The following is a 24,380-nucleotide window of genomic DNA, read 5'->3' as shown; positions in this document are numbered from 1 at the left end:
TAAAATGCTAACTTACAACTTATACAGTAAAAAGATCTCATCTAACTGGGCAGAAATTATTTAAATCGGTTCTCATTTCAGAGACATGTTCACATTGCACAAAAAAATACCCAATGTGACACCCACTTTAATTAAAAATTTTTTTATGGGATGGGTTTATCGGATGTCACATCCCACTGTATCACTCTCTGTGCAATATAGGAAACATATTAACAATCAATATAAACATTACAAATGGTCAATTACTTCTGGTGGCTCTAACTATAGCCAAGAAAGCTATCCGCACGAACTGAAAATCAAGAAATACTATTAATGTTTCATCTTAGAAAAACTGATTAACAGAATACATCTCCACTGAAAACATATCTACTTCCACTCAAAATAATGCGTTAGAATTGGATTAATCTTCGTTCTTTTTTTAAACTTCTATCAATCAAGAATCCATTGATCCTCTTCGTCTGAAGCCATTCCCAACACCACCTTCACCACTTTTTAAACAGGGGGGCGGGGGATGGGACGAGGGTGTAAGGAAGAGGTAGAAACTGTCTAATAATATCCTAAATATAAAAAAAGCAACAAATACACATATGTAGTCTAAAGTTATTAGCAAATTTATGATTCAATATTATTAATTAATGCACGGTTTATAACTCCTGACCACTGGGTGGCACGGTTACCAAATGTATGTGTTTGGGTCATTGTGAGTTGCAAATGACAGACCTAAAGATGATTGTCAATATGTTTAAGCAAAGGCCTTTTTCACAAACAGTCGAACGCATATAAGGTAGAGCGACAGTCGCTTATCCATACTTCCGGCCGGAGCAATGGAGTCAGATACGCTATAGTTTTCACTACCTCTTTGAAAACTTTGCCAACATTTACAGCGGATGTTTATTGTCTTGTGGACCGACATTATATTGCTTAAAAAAACTTAAAAAGGAAAATTGCATTTTTATTTAAGAAGGTGGATGACGATCCATACGTTAGCATGATTTAGGAAAGGCTGTTTAAATGTGTGCGAAATGTACCTTTATCATAGTATACGCTCTTAGTTTTAAGATGTTAAGAGATGTAAAGAGATGTAAAGACTTGTCTATGTATATGTGCACTGTTTAATAATTGTGCACAATAAATACATGTAAATTTGTAACTAAACAACATATGCAGCTGATTTAATTTTTGTTTATAAATCACACAATAGTGGTATACAGGATCACTTATAACAACACTGTAATTGAGACATAAAACACTGTTTCATATTTACATTCAATGTGGTTCTTTTCTATCCTACAATATTTTTAGTTGTGTTACTATTTAAGAGTGTTCCTTTTTTGCTCTGACAATGTAGCTATGTTTTCTAAGGTTCTGTTTACTTTGTTATTTGCACAACAGCACAGTAGGGCAGTGGACAGTGTTCAGCTGGAAAAAAAAATCCTTTACTGTCTGAAAGATTTTGTTTATAATTTGAAATGTTATGCAACTTTTAGTTGTAAACAGGAGAAAAACCTGGACTGTATTTTATTTATCAAAGATTTTGTGCAGCTGTTTTTTGTGCAGCTGTTTATTTGTAAACAGAGAGGGAAACCCCAGTGTTTGAACAATATTTTTGTTAAAAAAAGATTGATAAAATTTTAATAAAGGCTTTAACTGTCAAGTAACCATTTATGGAAAAATACCAGATATATATCGAATACCGCCATTCCTCCTAAAAATACCAGAATATGATTTTTGCCCATATCGCCTAGCCCAGGGGTTCTCAACCTTTTGCAAGCTGGGTCCTGAAGTGGATTTTATACTCTTTAAAGTGTGAAGTTAATATATATATTCAAATTGTATGTATATAATCTGCTTGTAGACTTGCATACCAATAGAAGAATTACCATATCACAAGAACTGGATAAGTTAAATAGTTACTAGATTTGGGTCAGGGGTTAACCTAGGTGTAAATTGAGGTCAGGGGTTAACCTAGGTGGAATTTGTGTGACATATGTAGAAATAAGGGAAAAACAGATGACAGAGGTGGAATTTGGAGTCAAGGGTTAAACTAGGAGGGATCTTGTGTAATATATGGAGAACAAAGGAAAACAACGGATGTAAAAGGGTATTTAAGTAAAGCCAGCTCATTAGTGAGTCAGAATTTTTCAGACAGAGATGCTACTGGGGGTCTCCTGAAAGTTCTCCTTTGTTGTCGACAATAAAGTATATTCTTCTGATATACATAACCTCCAGACTGAGTTTGATTGAGTAAGAGAAAAACCAAGAAAACCACTACAGTCCCCCAAAGCTGGTTCATTGCAGTTGCAGGTGCTCCACACCCCCACCATCCCCCACCCACCCGCAGCTTGGTTGCGTGCGTGCGTGCGTGCGTGCGTGCGTGCGTGTATTTCACAAAAACTAAAGGAAAGAGTTAACAGTAGCCTATATTCTGACTAGTTTATTCGCAGCTAAATATATATATATATATATATATATATATATATATATATATATATATATATATATATATATATATATATATGTGTATATAGGGCTGTGCGATAATTCGATATCAATGGCTTGGTTGCGTACGTGCGTGTATTTCATAAAATCTAAAGGAAAGAGTTAACAGTAGCCTATATTCTGACTAGTTTATTCGCAGCTATATATATATATATATATATATATATATATATATATATATATATATATATATATATATATATATATATATATATATATGGCTGGGCGATAATTTGATATTAATAATTATCACAATCTAAAATTTTTCGATAAAACTATAATGACAGTTCGATAATTGCTCGATAATATTTACGCACTATGGGTAACGTTGCGCATGCATTTTGCAGCCTGCCCTTCCGGATGCCGCAAGCTATACAATTTTACAGCCATAAAGTGTTAGTTGCACTGAAAGGAGTAAGAAAGAAATAAGGTAACAAAGGTCAGAGTCACAGACATTGTTGACAAGAAACGTCACTAGACTTTATGAGCTACTTAGTTTTTTGTTATCTCACACAAAACAGAGCAACGTGCACCGCAAACTTCGCAGAGGACTCGTGCCATCAAAAGCAGGCAAAGCCACAAACCTGTTTCACCATTTAAAACAAGACCACTCTTATGAAGATGCTATTTACAGACCTAAACAAGTGTTTATAAACCAGCGCAACTACCCAGCAGAGATTCATGTCATCATTTTCGAAAGCCGTGGCTTACGAGAAAACCCCTGAAAAGACAGACGAAAGATATGACAGAACACAATCTCAAACGCATCTTAATTCATTAATGAACACTTTATGCTTGCTGTAAACTACAGGCTGCATAATTTTAGGGTATTTGTTATAAAAATAATAGGATCTTTTGATGTCAAGCTTGCTTCCTTTTTAATATTAAAATATTTGTTCTGAAATCTGTAATACCACTATCGTCCCTCATCGACGGTAAAAGAACCTGCCTTAACATATTTAAAGGACATAATCACAGAGGAGAAATCAGATGCTCAAGACATAATCTTTAAAATAATGACATATTAAAAATGCAGAAAACATATGACAGACGTTTACAACAGCAGTGGAATATTATTTAATTCATTTTTTTCCCACGGAGAGAAGCATCATCCACCCGCAGTTGTTTAAGGCCGGCACGAACTAAAAATATATATCTATACATATTTCCTTGAAAATGTATATTTTTGTAACGAATTTCGTTTTGTATAATGTGTAACTTAATTTTGATGTATATTTTGTCAGTCAGTTATCTAAAGCATTAACAAAAAGAATGAATGACATCTGAGTTGAAGCGCTTTAAGACAAGCCCGCTATATGCTTTAGCGCCAAAAACAATCCAAACTATTTTCACGGTTTCATTTTAATTCCTTATCTAAGCGCGGTCTGAGCAGCATGAACTGGACAGTCTTTTTGCAGCACTGATAGATTTCTTGGGTTTCCTCGAAAGAATAAACTTAGATGGAGCTCAGAAGCTCGCTGTGTAAATGGAGAGGCTCCCCGGCTGGCTCCCGCATGCTTTCGTTGTGATGCGCGATTTGTAAAATGAGCAGAGGTGAGTAGAGTATCCAAAATCTGTACTTAAGTAAGAGTACAAGTACTTGCCGAATTTTTTACTCAAGTAAAAGTAAAAAGTTACTCTAGTAAGAGTAAAAAAAAATTACCTTTTGAAAAATATTTAAGTAATTAGTTACTTAGTTTCTTTTGATTTTATATATGTGTGTGTGTGTGTGTGTGTGTGTGTGTGTATAATATAGGGGGACTTGGTGGCGCAGTAGGTAGTGCTGTCGCCTCACAGCAAGAAGGTCGCTGTTTTGAGCCTTGAATGGGTCAGTTGGCGTTTCTGTGTGGAGTTTGCATGTTCTCCCTGCGTTCGTGTGGGTTTCCTCCGGGTGCTCAGGTTACCCCCACAGGCCAAAGACGTGCGGTACAGGTGAATTGGGTAGGCTAAATTGTCCGTATGTCCATAGTGTTTGTGTGTGTGAATGAGTTTGTGTGGATGTTTGTGGATGTAAGCCGAAAAGAAAATGAATGAATGAATGAATGAATGAATGAATATATATATATATATATATATATATATATATATATATATATATATATATATATATATATATATATAAACACACTCTCATGCATATAGTTTGTCAAAATTAACAGTACTCCTGTGACTATTTTTTTCTTTTTTTTTAATATTTCCTAAATGATGTTTAACAGATTCAGGAAATTTTCACAGTATGTCTAATAGTATTTTTTCTTTTGGAGAAAGTCTTATTTTAAGAAAGTCTTTATTTTTGTTTTAAACCCAATTTTAAGGTCATTATTATTAGCCCCCTTCAGCAATTTTGTTTTGATTGTCTATACAGAACAAACCATTCTTAATGACTTGCCTAATCACTTTAACTTTAACCTAATAAACCTAGTTAAGCCTTTAAATGTCACTTTAAGCTGAATTCTAGTATCTTATAAAATAACTAATCAAATATTATTTACTGTCATCATGACAAAGAGTATTGAAATCAGTTATTAGAAGTGAGTAATTCAAACTATTATGTTTAGACATGTGTTGAAAAATCTCAACCAGATATTGTGGAAAAACATATTATATATATATATATATATATATATATATATATATATATATATATATATATATATATATATATGAACACCATTTTATGATTTTATGTTAAAAATAACGTTTAAATGTTATATTTTTAATGATTAACAGCCTGAATGACTAATTTTCATTCATTTTCTTTTTTCGGCTTAGTCCCTTTATTAATCTGGGGTCGCCACAGCGGAATGAACCGCCAACTTATCCAGCACGTTTTTATGCAGATGCCCTTCCAGCCGCAACCCATCTCTGGGAAACTGAATGACTAAAATATACTGGGATAATCTGTTATTCCATTAAACAGCTACTTGGTTTTTTCAAAGCAGGCCGATAGCCAGCCTGTTATAAGGGGTCTTTTTCTCAAAATGTGGACCTTTATGCAGTTATTCACCTCATTTACAATGTATGAGATTTAAAAACTGTATTTTAGTGACATTTTAAGCACTGTTTTAGCTGGATTAGCCTGTTAGGTCGTCATCATAATGACACATTTAATATACCAAAATATTTTCTAAAGATTTAGAATAAAGAAAAATGAATAAATACTTATTTTTAAAATACAAATGTCTTAGATCATAAATCGTTAGAAAAAATACTAATCTGTTGAAGTTTTAAATTAAAAACTGTAGCCTATTGTAGCTTTAGACTACAAACTGGCCAGAACATTCAACTGTCCTCAGTCAGAATTTGGCTATTTAAAAAATAAAAAAAATAAAACATAATAATAATAAAAGAGCTTCACAATTTTTTCTAGCCTCTCTTGTAAAAAAAAAAAAAAACATTTGATTTGATTGAAAATTTATGAAAAAAACATATTTATGAACAAAAATAGTCAAATAAGTTTTCAAATTAATTTTAATATAGCATTTTGCTTGGTCTTAAAGCCTTTTTCAAAGTAATAATTTCACTATTTATGATGACAGTCAAAATAAGGCAAATGAGCTCATGTATGGGACAAATTCTAGATCTTTGTCAGTGAGGGTGAGTTTTTCCAACCACCCGAACACCCCTGGCTATGGGCCTGCATCAATGACTGTAAAAAATATGGACGACGCGACAGCCCCTTTTCCCATTGAACGCCTTGAGGGCAAAACGCCTGCTTTAAATGCTCACTGATGTAAATAGAAGCACTTACATTAAAAAAACACAATAATATACGGTTTAAAAACGGTGTGATGTAAGCTGTTAAACTTTAATAAAAGCAATACATGGTGGACTGCAGAAATAAACGATCTTTTATACACTCTAGCCTGAATATGAGCACAAATAATATATTCTCTTATTGTTATATTTGTTGTTGGTATTTGTTATCTTCATAGGGGTAGAAATAACACTTGTAAAATATGAACAATAACATATAAACAACACATACATTTTTAGAAAGGTTTTTATTTTTAATTAGCCATCAACAGAACCCAAAATATAGCCTACACACCATAACGATTTACCATGCGGGAACAATCGTGCGTTTAGAAGATAAATACAGCAAGATTACTAAATATCAACAGGATATTTACACATTCCAACCCTGCAATTTGTCAATTTGTGCAAAAAAACTTTGCACTATTAATACAACGTCTATCTGCTGCAACATCACTAGTATATTGTTTATTCATTTTCGCTTGAATTGTTTATTTATTTAATTTTTTTGCCTCCGTTTTCATTTGGTTTATTCGATGCCTTCATTATATCTGGCAACAAGGAATTTACATTCATTTTAATGTTAGCTGGAGTGTTCAAATAAAACGCCAACAGTAAATGATGTAAATAAATAATATCTAACATTTACAGCTCTATTAGGTTATATAAGATTCAATTTCAAGAACCTTATAATGATTTATAACAGCAAATTCAGTAGATTACTTAATAACATGCCAAAACTTAAAATGCAGAGACGTCCTATAAAGCAAGTTCAAATAACCTTAGGAGATCAACGTGGAGATTATTATTTAGACACAAAGAGAATTACTGCTAACGATCTCCTGTATTTTCCCCGTACTTAAATGGGTTTTATTTTATTGTGCAGTTTTATTGTCGTTTTCGTATTTCTTAATTCTTGTGCACTACAAAATGTATTCAGTTGTATTATTATTTAATACTTGTGCAATCGATACAGGTTTATTGTTATCTATTTTGTCCTTTATTTAAATAATTGCTATGTATGCTGTTTGCATCTTTATTCAAAGGTTAAACTCAGTGATACACTTTGCGTTCACATAGTAGCATGCGTTTGTTGTTATATCAACAAAAATGGTTGTAATAACGTTAACAAATGTGAAGGTTTTATATAATGAAGATTCAATCGCGCCAGCTCCGGGCAGCAGCGCACATAACCTACTCGCGGCGTCGCGGGCTGATTCCGGCTCACATGCGGCAGCGCCTGCTCGCTCGGCCGCCGCATCTGGCTCAATTGACTCAGGCTAGAATCGGGCAGTGAGTCCAGGCATCCGGAGTAGGTCCAGCAGAGGTAGTCAGTCTGAGGGGTAAGTCTCCGGCAGGCAAGAACTGGCCCCAGTGTATTTTGCTATCTGGGTGGCTAGGCGTGTATTAGCAAACTAATAAAGCCCGACAAAAGCTCTGACCTTAGCGAATAAACAGTGTTCCACCAGATTATGTATGTCAGAAACTGTAGTTTACTGCTGAACTCATTTTGTCATAGTAAAATATCACAGAAATCGAGTAATAACACTTCAGTCTTCTGCCGAAGCTCAGACGCCGCGCTTTGAGAAACTGTCAATCACAGCTGTCAATCACGATGAAAGGCCCAGCATTAAATTACTACTAAAAACAAACTGTTTACAAAAATGAGGATCTGCACCATGGATTTCAGCACAATAATCAGTGCCTTAATCGACCAGAACCATCTTTCGGGACATTTTATTGCAAGTGTAATAAATTTTTTTATTTGGGCTCAAGTATCCTTCATTAACACGGAGGAGGCGGGCTTTATGACTTGTACTGCAGCCAGCCCCCGGGGGCGATCTAACGGCCGAGACCTTCCCTCAAACGCAGGCTTGCGGCACACTTGGCCTGCATAGTTACCATGAATAGGATTCAAATTGGGATAATTTTGACAATTACCACTACTTTTTTCAGGTTGGAGCTGGAATTCATGTATATGCTGTGAGGTCAGTTCAATGTACAGCGTGCATCGCATTGTCAGACTATTGTTGTTGACACTTTGGAGTGAAAACAGACTGAACTTGAGGCCGGGTGACCTGGTCCGATAAAATCACTACACAGACAGCATGATCGTCCTTCTCGGAACCGCAAATGGCCATGGCACGACCAGTAAAACTCGCACATCTCCCTCGTCAGCCACTATTCAAAACACAGGCGCGCGCTGACAAAAAGCGGGAGATGCGTCTCTATAGCAACCTCTCTCGACACAACCTCTCCAATGCGGCGCTTCGCGATATTTGCAAACAAAACATATGGATCATTTTTATTATAATTTGACAGTAACGGAGGAACGCCGCGAAATTTAGCGAAGTAAGAGTACTGATTTTTCTCTAATAATTTACTTGAGTAAGAGTAAAAGTACACATATTTAAATTTACTCAAAAAGTACACGTTACCCAATAATTTTAGTCAAGTAAATGTAACAAAGTAAATGTAACTCGTTACTACCCACCTCTGAAAATTAGAGCCTGCTTAGGCCTATTCGTGCTAGTCTGTTAGACAAATTTGGTTAAAACAGGCGTGGATAAAACAGAGATATGCGCATAACAAGGTTTTATGCGTCCCGCAATATGGGATTTCAAGAGAGTGAAAGAATAAGTAAGGTAAACTTCAAAAACTTGTAGATGTAATGCGTGGACATGTCTCTCAGCGCAAAGCATAACTAAACCTTTACATGTCCACGCTTAGTCAACGATCAGGTCTATCGATAAAAGTGTTATCGACAATCAATAGATCAAGTAATCATTAGCATCCTTAAATAAAATACATTAAAGTATATTTCACCCTAAATTCACCATACTCACCATTAAAAGGAGAGTTCATCCAAAACTGAAAATTCTGTGACCATTAACTCACGTTGTTCCAAACCGTTTTTTTTTTTTTTTTTTTTTCTGATGTTGAACATGTGGCAATTAGGATGTAAATCCATACCACCTGGAGGAAAATGATTACAGGTTAAAAAGAAAAGAGCGGAAGAGGAAGTAAGAAGAACGGTACGAGGATAGCACTGAAATCAGTGGTCGAATGAGTTGGCTCTGGAAGTGTCGAGAAGTGTAAGCGCCAAAAAGCGAAGTTGCAAAAGTCTACCGGTGGTGATCGGATCCAGTGAAGAGTGCAGTTAAAGCGTTTTGGAGAGACATTTTGGCTGAGATGGTGGATTTAGCTGTCGCCGTCGCCCGAGATCATGTGCGGTGTCCACAACAAAGGGAGCTGAGTGACGTCGCTCTACATAGACGCGGGCTGTAGGTGATTTTCCTCTAGTTCACCGGTTTCAGGTACTTTACACTTCGACAACAAACAAGGAAAACAAAACGTTAGCATACCAGCATCGTTGATGGGTTGACTGCCAAAGCGATGGGTTTCAGCTGTTGACATTATCCATACCACTCCTACGCTTTGAATGAACTGTTAGTGCGCACATACATTCCTTGCATAGAGGCCGCTGGACACCCAGACACACCCACACATACACATACACACACACACATACACTATCACACGCACACACATACATTGAACGAACTGTTTAACATTCAGATTCCAGCTGATGCTTCCAGTAACGTTATGTTGGTTAATTGAGAAAAAACTGGACTCTGATGCGACTGAACTATGTTTCCGTGAATTAATTTTATATGTGGTTTACCTTTGAATGGCCAGAGAACCAATGATTGTGAGGGGTGTAATTTCCATGGGGTTTGTTCTTGTATATGGATGAAATGCTCACTGCTGTCTTTCACTTAGTAAATACTGATTATGGTTGTGATTGCAGTGGATAAATTCTTCTGTGAGTGTGGTATAAATTCATCATGATGTTTTCATAAAGCTGTTTATTTTCAATTGTGCTTTTGAGCGATCTATTGGTAGTGATATTTCAGTGATAGAAAAATAAATATTTCTATGCATACTCAATTGGTGAATTTGTGTAAAATTTTTGTGTATTTTTGTGTGTTATGTTTAGTATAGTTTGTAGTCGGTGGCTTATTGCTATCTGGGTTAAAGTTAAATTTGTAATATATTGACAGATTTATTCTGTCTGGCACCCGAACAAAAAGCTAAATATTACCTACTTGGGGTTTAAGAAAGGGCCACCGTTACAGAGTAAATAGTTATTGGATATATATATAACTATATATATATATATAATATCCAATAACTTGTAGGTAATGTCTTTGGTTGTCGAAAACTTGAACAGTAAATGCTGAATTAAGATTGTTCTTTTGTTTATTATTTTATTATTTATATTGTCAGAGAGCTAAAACATTTCACTAAATGCGTTAAATCAGTTGCACAAAGCCATTGGCATGCTGAAAATCTCTCTCTCTCTCTCTCTCTCTCTCTCTCTCTCTCTCTCTCTCTCTATATATATATATATATATATATATATATATATATATATATATGTATATATATATATGTATATATATATATATATATATATATATATATATATATATATATATATATATATATATATGTATATATATATATATATGTATATATATATATATATATATGTATATATATATATATATATATATATATATATATATATATATATATATATATATATATATATATATATATACATACATATATATTTATTAGCGCTGTCAAAATTAGTGCGTTAACGAATGCGATTAATTTAAAATAATTAACGCATAAAAAATTTTTTTACGCAATTAACACAGTAGCAGGTATGTTTTATTTCCTGTTTTGGTGGACGTGTGTTCAACATGCAAGAAATGTGGATAAGACCAAGGCAGCACTTTTTGAAGGCAAGTTCCAGTATTTAACAATTAGTTGCATCACAGGTTATCCAGAATTTCATGCAATTGTTTCATTTTAACTTTCGACTTCTGTTGTAAGTTGTTACCGCATGGCGAACAGAAAGAAAATCCTCCGCATTTCGTGACTCTGTGTTCCTTTAAGGTAATAAAATCGCTGATTAGGCTATACGGTAGACTTTTAATACAGTAGGTGAGAGTTCAAAGTGACTATTACCGCCGCGTCATATACCGCCGCCGTTTGAAATAGGAGCCGCTTTGTTTTTAGTGTATGACCACAGTTTGTGAATGAGCCGCCAGGGGGCGCAAAGGGATGGGATGCGAACCGACAGAAATAGCCCACATGGCAGCCTTAAATATGCTATTGTGCTTGTAAATGAGACTAAACAATAAGTCAAAGCATTATATTTCCTTTATTAATCATTTAAAATTTGTTAACACACTTTATTGTTATTCTAAACTTTTTAAGTGCAAAGAGGATTCTTTTTGAAAAATAGAATTGAAGAAGTTAAAGACAACTAATATGAAAGCACAAACATTCAGTACAAATATTCTAAGTATGCCTAAATTAAAAAATTAAAGCAGTCTTTTAGCCTAAATGTAAAGAGATTTTCAGTGTTTGCTATTTTGGTAGGACTAACACAAGACCTTTTCATTTATGTTTTAATTTACGTTTTTATTTACATTTTCATTGTTGATTATATTTTACTATTTAATTTTGTCACAATTATTGTACATAATAATAAACGAATAATGAAAAATAATAAAAATAGGCCTTATGTATTTAAGGACATGTGGAGAAACACTAAGAAACGGTCAGGCGCATGGTCTAAAGAGCTTAAGTTGAATACTGCTTCATAAAATAATTTTGCCGCAGGACATATCTCGCAGGTTTATTTTTAATAGTTTTCAGTTAATTTTTTTTTGTTTCAAAACAACAATGTTCTCTTTAAAGTTCTCTTTAAAGTATAACTGTTGTTTTGTTTTTTTACTTAATGGCCCAGTATGTTTTGTATTTTAATTTCAATTTCAGTCACCTTGCATATGCATTTGAAATATAATGCTCGCATAACCGCGGAAAGAAGAAAAAAACTGTCAAAGGTTAGAGCTAATTCATCAAAATTAGCTATATTAAAATACAGCATGTAAGTTAATACAGGCAGAGTGTGAACAAACTCAAGGTAAGGCTTAGATATGCGCTTGCCTTTTAATGCATTTAAAAAGATTTGCGGCCTTTTTATAGGCTACAGGCGACTATGGTGTATAATGTTTCTTTTATTATTTATTATTTTGTATGGTAAAGAACAATGCACTGTATGTTATTGATATAAACTTAGGTTAAAATTTACTATTGATAAACGTGACCTACCTCAAGCAGATCACTTAAAGTATAATAAAATAATGTTAACGTCAATGTTCTTCTTTAAAGTAAAATTGTTGTTTTGTTTTTTTACTTAATGGATCAGTATGTTTTGTATTTTAATTTTAATTTCAGTCACCTTACATATGCGTATGAAATATAGCCTAGGCTAATGCGCGCATAACCGCGAAAAAAGAAGAAAAAGCTGTCAAAGGTTTGGCCAGTGTGTTTTTTGTCTAATAAATGATAGTTTTTTTTTACTTTAAAACAGATTGCTATTTTTCTAATGACATAGGCTATGATTTAATAAATTTGTATTTTAAAAAGTTCTCTTGTTTAAATTTTTTAACTGCACTTTTTAGGAAATATTTTAGTACATCAAAAAGTGTGGTTATAATGACATCTGACTGGCTAATCCAGCAAAAAAGTCACTAAAATGTAGTATTTAAATCTCATAGTTAAATGGAAACTGAAGCGTATAACTGCAAAAAGGTCCATTTGAGAAAAAAAGAACCATCCCTTTCACCAGGCTGGCAACGGGCCTCGTGTGTGCGCATGAGTCGATATGTTGCCTTTTTATAGTCTACATGCTACTATGATGTATAATAATGTTGTTATTGTTGTTTTGTCAGGTAACCTTAGGATAAAACTTATAATTCATAAACGTGTTAGAAATAAAGCATGAAAAACACGTTAAAAACTATTTCTTTTGCGTATAATCGGGCAAAAAACAGTCATACAGTTGGTTAAGAGGATATATTTATTCTGAGAAAAAAAGCAAATAGAAATACAACTGAACTGAATGTTTATTTTTAAGTTGTCTCTAATACTCTAATACTGAAGACGTCGGTGGGCACTAACAGAGGTTCATGGGGACCGTAGAAATTCCTTCACTCTGTCCTTTATGCGTTTGCTGACAGCGCTGGTCAGGTTAGGGAATCTCTTAATCACGCTGTCTCTAACGAACTGTTTTAGGTTCACGGGCAAAGCAACTTTGCCTCTTGAACCATCCCAGTTCATTGTGGATGCCCACTCCGGGTAGCGCTGGTCTGGCACAACTGCACGAAACAGCAAGCAACCGTATCGATCTGGCCGTCCATGACTCTGAACCATAAGCATGTCAATGTGCTCTTGAGTGGGAGGGGAGAACAGTAAATCGGGATGGCAACTTGAATTTGAAGTCGGGCCAGCAGAGGTGACTTCGGACTGTTCCATATCCTCATTCTGGTTAACGGGTGTACGCATGGGGTCTTGTGTCCACTGAGCTTCCGTTGCTGCTGTTTGCACTTCTTTCAGCTGAAGCACAGTGGTTGCATGAGTTTAAATCATATCCTTGTGACTGTTGTTTAAGTCTGAAAGGGCTGCTTTGCAGGCATTCAGCTCCTTTCGCATAGCCTACGTCTCTAGCACACCAGCCGCAAGCTACTCTCTCTCAGTGCCTTAATAACGCAGGGCTGCCTCTTCGGCTGATGCCTCGGATCCTTCGCCACAGCCGGGGGTGTAGTGTGTGGGTTGATCACACTTAACAGCGCATCGGCCTTGGTCAAGCCAAAAAATTAAGACGAGCTTCTTAAAGCCATCAAAACATTCTGGCGGCATCGTTTGACAATAACTGTCTGCAACAGATACATCGACCACCTTCAGAAAGTTTTGCCAGCTGTGGTAGAGCGCAACGGAGGCTCCACTGGAATGTAGCAGATGCGTTAAAACTTGGTATTATTTATTAAACTGACATTTTATTACACCATATCAGTATGTTGTCTCTTTTTTATAAATGGTTGAAAATTTACAACACATAAACTAAGACACACACACACACACACACACACACACTAATTTATATTTGGTTGACAATAAATGAATAAAAGAAAGAATTAATGAATGAATCCTACAGTCTGCTTGTGCCTCTATGTTTGTTAGAGTTACTGGAGACATTCAGTAAGACACAGTCAAATCAGTCCAGATGCACTGGAGAGACCTGAAACATGTTAATTTTTCCTTATTGGCCATATGACATTTAGATGTTGCATATTCTGTGGTCTTAAGGAAAGTGTGAAATAGGGCTGTAACGATACACGATATAAAATCGAAATCGCGACACTCAGATCTACGATCCTGTGTCGCGGTGTGATAAGGGAGAATCGCGACACACCCCGTGACTACCTTTCCGATAACGTCACGCGTGCCTGCAAAAGTTGAGCTAGTTGAAGAAGAACGTGAGGAAACACTTTTTTCCGCTCGACATTACGAGCACTGCTCCGTTTAAGCCCTCGCAATTAGCGTTTAACCGGGAGAGCTCGCACGGAGCTCTTAGTAAGGGACTGTCTGAATGTGTCAGGAATATCAAAAACAAAACCAACTTAACCCCTCTTGACAACAGACAACAGCAGAAACATTGCCAGTGCTGTCAAAGCATTGTTGTTAATGTGGCTGCTCAGAGAGGGATAGGCGTTCACCAGATGCCCCGACTCCTCTGCACAGGAAACTTTTCTGTAACCTTGCTGTGCGCTTTCTGTTTGAACCTTTGAGAGTTAACGTTACGTGCTGACTGACAGCGCGATGCGTGAGGCCAGGAAACAGGACTAAGCTTTCAGTTAAGATGAACACAGTTTCTATAGTTATACTTTATTTATAGATAAAGGTATATGACTCTGGTTATAATCACTCTATCTTGCTGGAAATTTATAGCCGTTTCGCTTTACTTCAGGACGCATGCCGCTCTGAAGGTCTAATCGCTGTTTTAAGTTATCCAGAGCTGTATGAATGTACAAATCTTGAACATAACAATAGCATTAAATATTACAATTGTAACAACACAGACAGCAACACTTATGCACAATCGATACCCAGCTGATTCAGTCATTTCATAAGAGGACCGCGCTTCTTCTCTTCTTTTTTCCTTGTCAACATAAAGGCAGTGAGATGCGCCTTGTTTTCGGCTTATAAAGCATGTATGCACATTAATGCAATAGCATTATCAAAAGTAGGTCCACATAAAGAGTTCCAGTATTTGTGTGTTGGAGACAGGAGCGGGTATTGTTCGTTGAACACACAGCAGCACACACACTCCCCCAGTAAAATGGGCAGTTTCTGTTCGACAGGGACTCAAAGTTGTTTTGTATGTGTTGGATTATCGGGTAAAATTTTTCCCGGATCTCGGAGTATTTAGTGCACTCAGTAAGAATATGCAGTGATGACTAATAACTAAGTGATGTGGGTATATGGTGTGCTTCAATCCGGCTACCACCGCAAGTGCGGGAAGCACTGTAATTTATAGTTTTTCCAACTGGGAAAAGGCAAATCAACGAACTATGTTTGTGATAATGGGACCTTGGCTAACGACGGTTTTGGGAAACGCATCTAATTATATATGTTTCACTATAGACTATCCTTTGCCGTGCAACAGTACAATTTTGCTTTTGACCTATGTCGAGTAAAAGCAACACGCATCCCGGCATTATGGATATAGTTAATTATTAGCTAATAATATTTAATAAAAAAATAATAATAATAAGAAGAAGAAGAATTAGTTGACATAATGCTTTTTTAAACAAGATTTTTTTTTTCTCTCTACATGCACGTGAAAGAGAAAATGAAAAGAGAAAATAAACAGACAAATAATATGCGGCTCACTTTGCATGCGGATATGCCCATTTATTTAATTAATTTATTAAAACATGAGAGTTTTTAACATGAAGTGGCAGTTGGTCAAACATTTTTAACATAGCCTGTAATAAATAATAAATAGCTTACTGATAAAGTATGTTGAGGTGATCGCAAGTTCACAACTGTGAGATAATGTGCTGTGAGGTGATGTGCTCTACCGGCAGGATAATCTATATTATTTAGCTGTTTTTCATATGCGCACGTTTAAGATTTGAGATAACATTGCCATGATAGTCAAAGAAATCAAAACATTATTTTCACCCCAACGCAATTTAATCGGGCACTGAAGGCTGATAACTTAATTCTTATATTTGCTTTTTGACTTCTCACCATGGCTCTTTTCTACAGCATAGTATAGTGTAAGAGCATGTCTATTACCAGAAAAACTAAATTAAAATTATATTTTAATTGAACACGTCACATTACATACAGTAAGCTACGCCTACAGAACAGTCTGTTTAGCATTGTGAAAAGGCAAAGCTGAATATCTGTGGTTAAAGTGCCACCCAGCGGTCAAATGCTGCTGGCGCATCAAGTACCGCTGTCGCCGCGGTATGAATGGCGGCACAAGGAACACATTGAAGTAGTAACATCTGTAAGAGTATAATCTTAATCATATTAAAATCTGAGTATTGGTGTCTTATGTACATGTACTCAGAAAGTCTCTGGTGAAGTCGCGAGCTGTCAAAGACAGGGCATTACTCTGCCTTTCGGCATGACCCCTCCAGGTTTAGCGCGTTTCCTCATTAAACGCAACGAAAGCGTATGCTTCGCGTTGTTGTGTAAGAATCCTTGTAAAATACAGTAATTCTTTAGAACGCTTAGTTTAAGCAAATTTGAACGCAATCATGCGTGTTGAATCTGAAGGGAGTCACTCCAGCGCGTTGTGTGTGTGTGTCTGTGTCAGGCCCGTTGAGGGGTGTCAGGGGTGGAGTGAGCGACGTATCTGAATAGGGGCGTGTGCGCGCGAAACGTACCTGAAGGACGGTGGGAGTGAGTTGCGCGCGATATACCTGAAGAACTAGGAGGGATGCGGTGGAGAGGGGTGTGCAATGTATTTAACGACCGGTTTGCGAGAGATTATCATTAATTTGCGGGCATTCGGGAGTTTCTGTGGATTTGCGGGATACTCCTAGTCTTAGCAACTGGATGAATGTAAAGGAGGATTAAGCCAAATTGTTTCTACTTTAAAATTAATGTTCTCAACTCACAGCAATAAAACTTTACAATGAGTGCAACAGTTTGTATTCAATAGTTTTTATTTTTATTGGTTTTTTTATTGGTTTTGAAATTCAAATGGCATTAACATGCCTGTGTTTTAATTTCTGTAATAAATATGGCTGTCAAGCAAGGATCTTGATGGTTTATTGTGGTACTTAAGGTATAGTATATATATATATATATATATATATATATATATATATATATATATATATATATATATATATATACTAAATATAATATATTTATATTATAATATAATATATTTAGTGAATATACTAAATATACTAAATATGACCTCACATTTTATATGTTTGCAGCCTCTGCAACTTCAGTCCAACATAAAAATCATTTTGGATGGTTCAATTTTCTGCATTTTTCACATCAATAGCAAATATTTTGAGGGGTGTTTTTGACAATTGTTTGCCACCAAATGAAGAATATGAAAAAACGAATACGACAGTTTCAGACTCAGTGAGGGTTTTGAGGCTTGCGCAGCTTCTTGAGGAGAAATCAAACAAATGAGTGCCGTTTTCTGAAGTCTACGAGCGCAACACACACAAATAAACTAAGTTGACATACTGAAATTAAATTTCAAAAGTGAAGTTTTTATATTTATAACATTTGAATACAGTTCAGCAACATACATCACACGACCTGACGACCAAGAGAGCTGACAACTGACCATCACTTAATTTACCATCACCTCTTGATTGAAAATGTGATACTGATTTAAAACGCGTTCATACAGGCACAGCCTAATGAAAATCAAGAATTTTTAGGCACTTTTTCCAGCACCTACTTTTCTTTTTGAAACTGACACGCAACATATTGAACACCTGAAATGTCTTCTCAGCAATTTATAAAAATACTGCATAGGAAATATCTATCTATCGATTTATACTAATTAAAGCCATTATTATAATTAATAATAATATAATAATTAATTAATCGTATATTAATCATATAATAAACTTGCACTAAATGTGCTTGTGAATTTTATTTGTTGATGTTCTCTCACAGATGGAAAGAGAACAGAATATTTGAACTCAAGTTATAATACAATTACACTGCTAAAATAGTTTAAAAAATAAGTTTTAGTAAATAATACTAAAATTTTACAAATTACTCTTTTAAAAACTACTCTGAGTACTAGTTTTGAATTTTGAAAAAAATCTGATAATCATTAAGGCCATTTTTAAGAATAAAATTATTTAAATGGTTTAATTGCGTAAATCACAAGGCTACATATAGGAATTTGCTAGGGGTGTAACGATACACTCAGCTCACGATACGATGTGCATCCCGATATAATGTTCAAGATTCAATATGTATCACGATATTTGGAATAAAAATTGAAAATGTAACTGAAATGCAAATTTTACCAAGTAAACTATTTTTTATGTATTTCTTTTGTTTCAACTTGTTAAACTGAACCTTCTTTTAGAAAATATATTAAACAGGCCTGTCTCTGGAAAATAAAACAATTTAAAAACTTCTTAAAAAATATTATTGAAATGACAGAGACAAAATTAAGGAACAATTTAAGTAAAGGTGCAAAAAAAATAAGTTTTTTATTCAATTGAATTTAACAGTAAGAGCTTAAGGCTTTGCTTGGTCACTTGCGTTTTTTGTGTGTGCAAAAAAAAAAAATCCACATTTCCAGGTAATCAGCAGTTCTATAAGATAATCCTGAACTTATGTGTATCTGTCTGAGAGGTTTTTATGGATGGCTGTCTTCATGTTCATCACACTGAACTGAGCTAAACTGAACTGAACTTAAACACTAAAACCTGAACCACACTGTTCCAGTTACTGAACCACACTGTTCCAGTTACTATGACCATTTATGTGAAGCTGCTTTGACACAATCTACATTGTAAAAGCGCTATACAAATAAAGCTGAATTGAATTGAATTGAATGTTGGGCATGATGAGTGACAGGGTGGCCGTCTTTTCATTACACAGGACAGTCGTGACTCTTTACAGCAGTTTAGGCAGGTTTACTATTTCTTCGGCGTCGCTGATGTCGGTGCTATCAAGTGTATCATGTTTACGTGCATTTTTGTGTACCTTTGTACTCAAAAGGGTTAATGCTCGTCGTAATCATAACTCTAAAATGCGATATGATTGTTTAAATAATGTGTACGTTTTCGGTTTCATTTCCACTGCTAAGTGCTGTTCATACTTCCCACGCGGCTCCTAAAAGATCACTCTGTTCCACAAACTGAATGTTGTTTACTACTTTATTACCTGTTAGTCACAACCTGCAGGTTCTGTTCACTGAAGCATACGCGCGCGTCTATCATAGTCCGTCCTCTGTAGTAACAGCTCACGTCATGTGTGATTTTGCGGCCGCCAATACATCATTATATGAAGACAGAATGATTTTTTAGGGTGAATTGTACCTTACAAATTCAGTATGTGACTCTTTCAACACCATTAGGAGGTATCCATGTCGCTGTGCAAAGTATGTAAATCACTGTGAAGACTTTAAAACTTAGGATGTTTGACCCAGTATGTGTGTCAAAAAGCGGACGAGTCTAAAGCAATGACTGTACAACCGAAATGTTGCCAGACGTCTGATTTTGAGAGGATGGGCCATCCTCTATTTCAACTCCACTCATCTTGGTCTGCTAACATTACTGCTGCTGCAATCTGAACTCACGTGCGACAGCAGGTGGAACGTAGCTCACGTGCAAACAGCTCAACTAATAAGAGAAAACGGACGTCATATTGTAATCAAATCGTCATAACGCCACGATGCATATCGAGACATTTTTGCATCGCAATAAATCGTACAACGATAAATCGTTACACCCCTAGAATTTGCACTAACAAAGTATGGTCGATTTTTCCTTTTATGACAATAAATCATTTTTAATAGCACTGGCAAAACTACCACATACTTTTCAGGGCATAGAAACACTTTTTTGTCAATTTTTAAACAATACTTTCAAGCTTTGAAATGTTTAATAAAAGTATATGATGAAAAGATTTAAATTTGGGGTTTTATTTACATATTTTACACTGTTTTTCCTATTTGCTCATTGTTGTCTATACAATATTTTACTTTACACTTGATCTTAAACTAAAAATAATTTTACAAGAAAGACAAGAACACTGTCAGTAATAAAATAATAAAACAAATGACTTTGTTCACTTGAGGTATTTGCAATCTGACAACACTACATTTCTCAAAGCAGTGTTTTTGGATGTTTATTTTGATAAATGTAACTGATTATTTTGACCTGTAATGCCTGCACAATAGTGATGCTTTAAGACAGATCAGGAAACCGCAATTATGTATAAATCACAAAAATACCTCATCCAGAAGCATTTCTAGCATAACTATTTTGTCATAAAGAAATTAAAAAGTTCCACCTTTGCTGAAAGTTCTGGTAGGCTAAGTTTCACTTCACAATACAGCCAAATAAATCCGTAAGCATTGTCATGCATCAATCTAATTCTAAATAATTGATAGTTTTTGACAAAGTTTAGCCAAGGAGCAAAGATTAAGGAAGTAATTTCTGCTTCTAAGAGATCGCGTTTGTATAGTCTGTGCGCACACACGCGATGATGAGATCATGAGAGGATTTGCAGTTAATTTGAAAAAGCCTTTTTAAGAGCTCGCAAATCCAGTTTTAGTGATTAACGTACATGGCTGTGCTCTCGTGTTATAATAAAGCACTAGCGACATTTGCAGAAATGAAGATTGTGCAATACCTGCATTTCCGCGACGAAATTCAGACTGTATTAAACCAGGCTTAAGAAGAGTGACAGGTCGTCGGAGAGAAGAGAGCCAAACGCGTGTAGATCATCAAAATTGCAGGATGTCGGCGGTTTAATTACTCTTGCAAATAACATAGACATCTCTATAGTGAAAACACCCGAAAAGCATTATTCCAATAAAACATTTGCTTTTAAGTTGTTATTTTCTGCCACTGGAACACAGAGAGTCCTTTGTCCTGCCCTTGCACGCTGCTCTATCCCATGATGCCCTGCGAACAAATTCCTGAATGGGAGTGAAGCGAAGCAAATGACGCAGGTAGGTCGCGTGACCATGACAAAATAGCGGATGTAGTAAGTCCGAATTCCATTCATACTTTTCACATTCATACTGTATAGAACATACTTTTCTATTGGCCGAGTAGTACATTTACATTCAAATGCAGTACCTACTGAGTAGTAGGCGGTTTCGGACGCAGCCTGTCTTGCGTACAGTATGTTTGTTTGTGCATAGTGGTTCGACTCTAGCTCCAGTTCACTCTTTGTGAATCTCCCACACATTTTTGAATGGGTTTTGTTTCACAATTCTCTCCAGGGAGCAATTATCCCTATTGCTTGTACACTTTTTTTCATTCGCTTTGCCTCTATATTAGCATGTTTAATTGGACCAATCAAAACTCTGAGGCAGAACATGTGTTGAGAGTCTATGTTTATGGGTAGCAAGTTGGCATGATGACAACATCTCGGTGGAACCACTTCTGAGCACTTTATCTGAATGGATGCTCCAAGACAAAACTCTACTCTCTCTCTCCAGGGTCCAGAGCAACCCCCCTCTCTGCTCTAAAACATGCTGTTTTGAACTTTTCTTCAAATGTTCTGCAACTTCCTCAGAAACCTAAGGATGAGACCTAAGCATTGAAACCTTCAAGAAAGCAGGCGGAAACCCAAACAGAAAAGGGTTAATTGCACCGCGCTCTGACATTTCATATTTGATTACGCTTGGTTTGCTTTTACAAACTCCGAGGTTTTCCCATCATTACATCCTCTCAACCACTTACTTCACAATTGTTACTCTTCCCTATGCTTGTATGAATGTGTTTTTGTGTTAGGTGTTAGTTTCTGTTAGATTAGTAAATAAGTTTAATTTTGTATAAAGAAAGGTGCCTGTGTATTTTAATGAATCTAATGTCTTAAACTTTGATCTTGCTACCCTGCTCAAACTTTATGGGTTTTTATTTTGATAGCATCGCTGGACGATTCGTTTGTTCGGAACTAAAGAGTCGATTCATTTGAAGGCCCGTTCAAATGAATCTTCCTCCCGCTAAGCTAGTCCGCTATATAATGGTCCAGATGGTACACGAGCATTGAAATCTAAATCATAACTCGCAACATTATAACGGCGGGAAAGGTGCGGGAAGAATAACCTTGAGCTAATTTTTACAGTAATAATGGTGTAGAATCACTTTAATCTACATTATAATTTGTTACAGATTATTGATGTAGATATGCGTGCTAGTTAATCTACATTATTAATATAATTTGCTACATGTTTATTTGTGGAGAATAAGCAAAGCATTAAATATGTAATTTTTACACTGTATTCTTCATCAGAGTGCATAAATCAAACCATGACGATTTGAGACTTAAGCCTGGTACATATTACAAGTTTCTTCGCTGGTGTTTTGTTTTTTTCTGAAAGCTTCCTTAAATGTAAAAGTGGTTTAAACTCGCTCATTTTGAGGCAGAAATTGGCAGACGTGAAACAATCTTAACCACAAGGAAAACACAAAACAAAACTTTTCTTCTAGAGTTCCTTCACAGGACTCCACACTTGTAAACAGTCGCTCCAACAGACCAGCTCTCTGTCCTGCCCACACTTGTCAAAAATTCCAAGCCGACCAATCATGTAGCTTGTGCTATGCGTCGTTGTAGCGTGTAGTTTAATTTTTTGAGAGATGCGCGTCAGCAACGCCGACGGCCAGGGCGAGGGCTATGCGTCCACGCGTAGGCTGCGCTGTAGCACACGTGTACACTTGACGCAGAAGTATAAATCAGCCTTAATACACATACGCAACATCCCTACATGTTGTTGTAAAAAAAATAATAAATGGGTGAAAAGAGAAGAGAGAACCCAGTCCAGGAGACTCGAAACAAGCAGAATTCCTTTATTGAGACGTGTTGGTTAATCTGCAGTCATACAGCGTCTTTAAGATGTTCATGTGTCTGCAAGAGCCTACTAGAGGTCCGCAGTCTGCAAGTTCTTTCACGAGTCTCTCACAAGTCTCACACAAGTCTCACACAAGTCTGCAAATAGTCTGAATTAAGACAAAGATTTCATGGCTATATTGTGTTCTTAGGAGGAGGGGATATAGCTAAACAAAGCATGCAAATTCAGTATTGGAGTCAGCATGGCATAGGTGTTAAAAAACGGCCCAGCTACTGACCACACAAGTTAATCAACATAGGGTTTCTGTAGCATAAAAGGAACACCCGAAGACAAAGACAGAGTCGTTTAAAGCATTTGCATCACTGGCTTAGCCTGTTGTCAGAGAGATAAAGGTTAAATGTCCCTCCTAGCTGGGATGTTAATGAAATTATATAATTAAAAACCAGAGAATATAACTTTTCAGTTATACGTAGATTATTGTTCATTTGGAATTAGTTGATAGAAATTTATATTTCCACAGTACACCCATACATGTAGCATGGGGTCAGAGGTGATTGATTGGAGGGGACTCCTGAAAGTAATTTTCCATTACTTTCTCTAATAATGTGCAAGGACACATTTTGTAATGAGTTTTAACCTTCTTGTTTGAGTTTTCTTTCCTTCCTTGAGCAAAGTGTCATAGGTTGTCTTTTAACAACTGTCAATTCAGCCATCTTCCCCATGATTGTGTAGCCTACAGAACAAGACTGAGAGACCTTAGAACTTTTAAGATTGATGTAACACAGGTTGAAAATGTAATAGATTTGCATCGACATTTGCATCGACATTGCATGTAAATGGTTTAAAAATAAATGCTCCAATTGTTAATAGGAAAACTGTGTAACAAATGATGAGTAACAAACAGAGAAACAAGTAACAGTTAGTACTGCATAATAATTAAACTTACCTTCTTTTTCATGGCTGTGCTGGACATTTCCCTGCTCGACTTCACTTTGCCACTGTCAATCAATGCACTCCACAGATGATTAAAAACTGCAAAAATACCACAATCACCTTCATTGTTTTGCTTGGCAAGGTATCATTCAACATTGTAATTTTGATAGTGTTAAATTTAAGCATGTATTCCTAAAAAATTACATTTCAAAATTACAAAACC

General features: G+C 35.8%; 1 protein-coding gene across 1 annotated transcript in view; it reads right to left on the bottom strand.

The window, feature by feature from the left end:
* rraga (Ras-related GTP binding A) overlaps nt 1–24,380 on the bottom strand; it is a 149,668-nt gene that overhangs the window by 85,147 nt on the left and 40,141 nt on the right. Inside the window, exon 3 of the mRNA NM_199714.2 lies at nt 24,171–24,256. Coding sequence (NP_956008.2) covers nt 24,171–24,197 — 27 coding nt within the window. The 5' untranslated portion in view covers nt 24,198–24,256. The remainder of the gene's footprint in view (nt 1–24,170; nt 24,257–24,380) is intronic.

The sequence above is a fragment of the Danio rerio genome, chromosome 14 (assembly GCF_052040795.2).
Source record: "Danio rerio strain M-AB ecotype USA chromosome 14, GRCz13ab, whole genome shotgun sequence".
Taxonomy (NCBI): domain Eukaryota; kingdom Metazoa; phylum Chordata; class Actinopteri; order Cypriniformes; family Danionidae; genus Danio; species Danio rerio.
The sequence above is the reverse complement of the archived record's forward strand: the minus strand, read 5'-3'. Positions and strand labels throughout refer to the sequence as shown.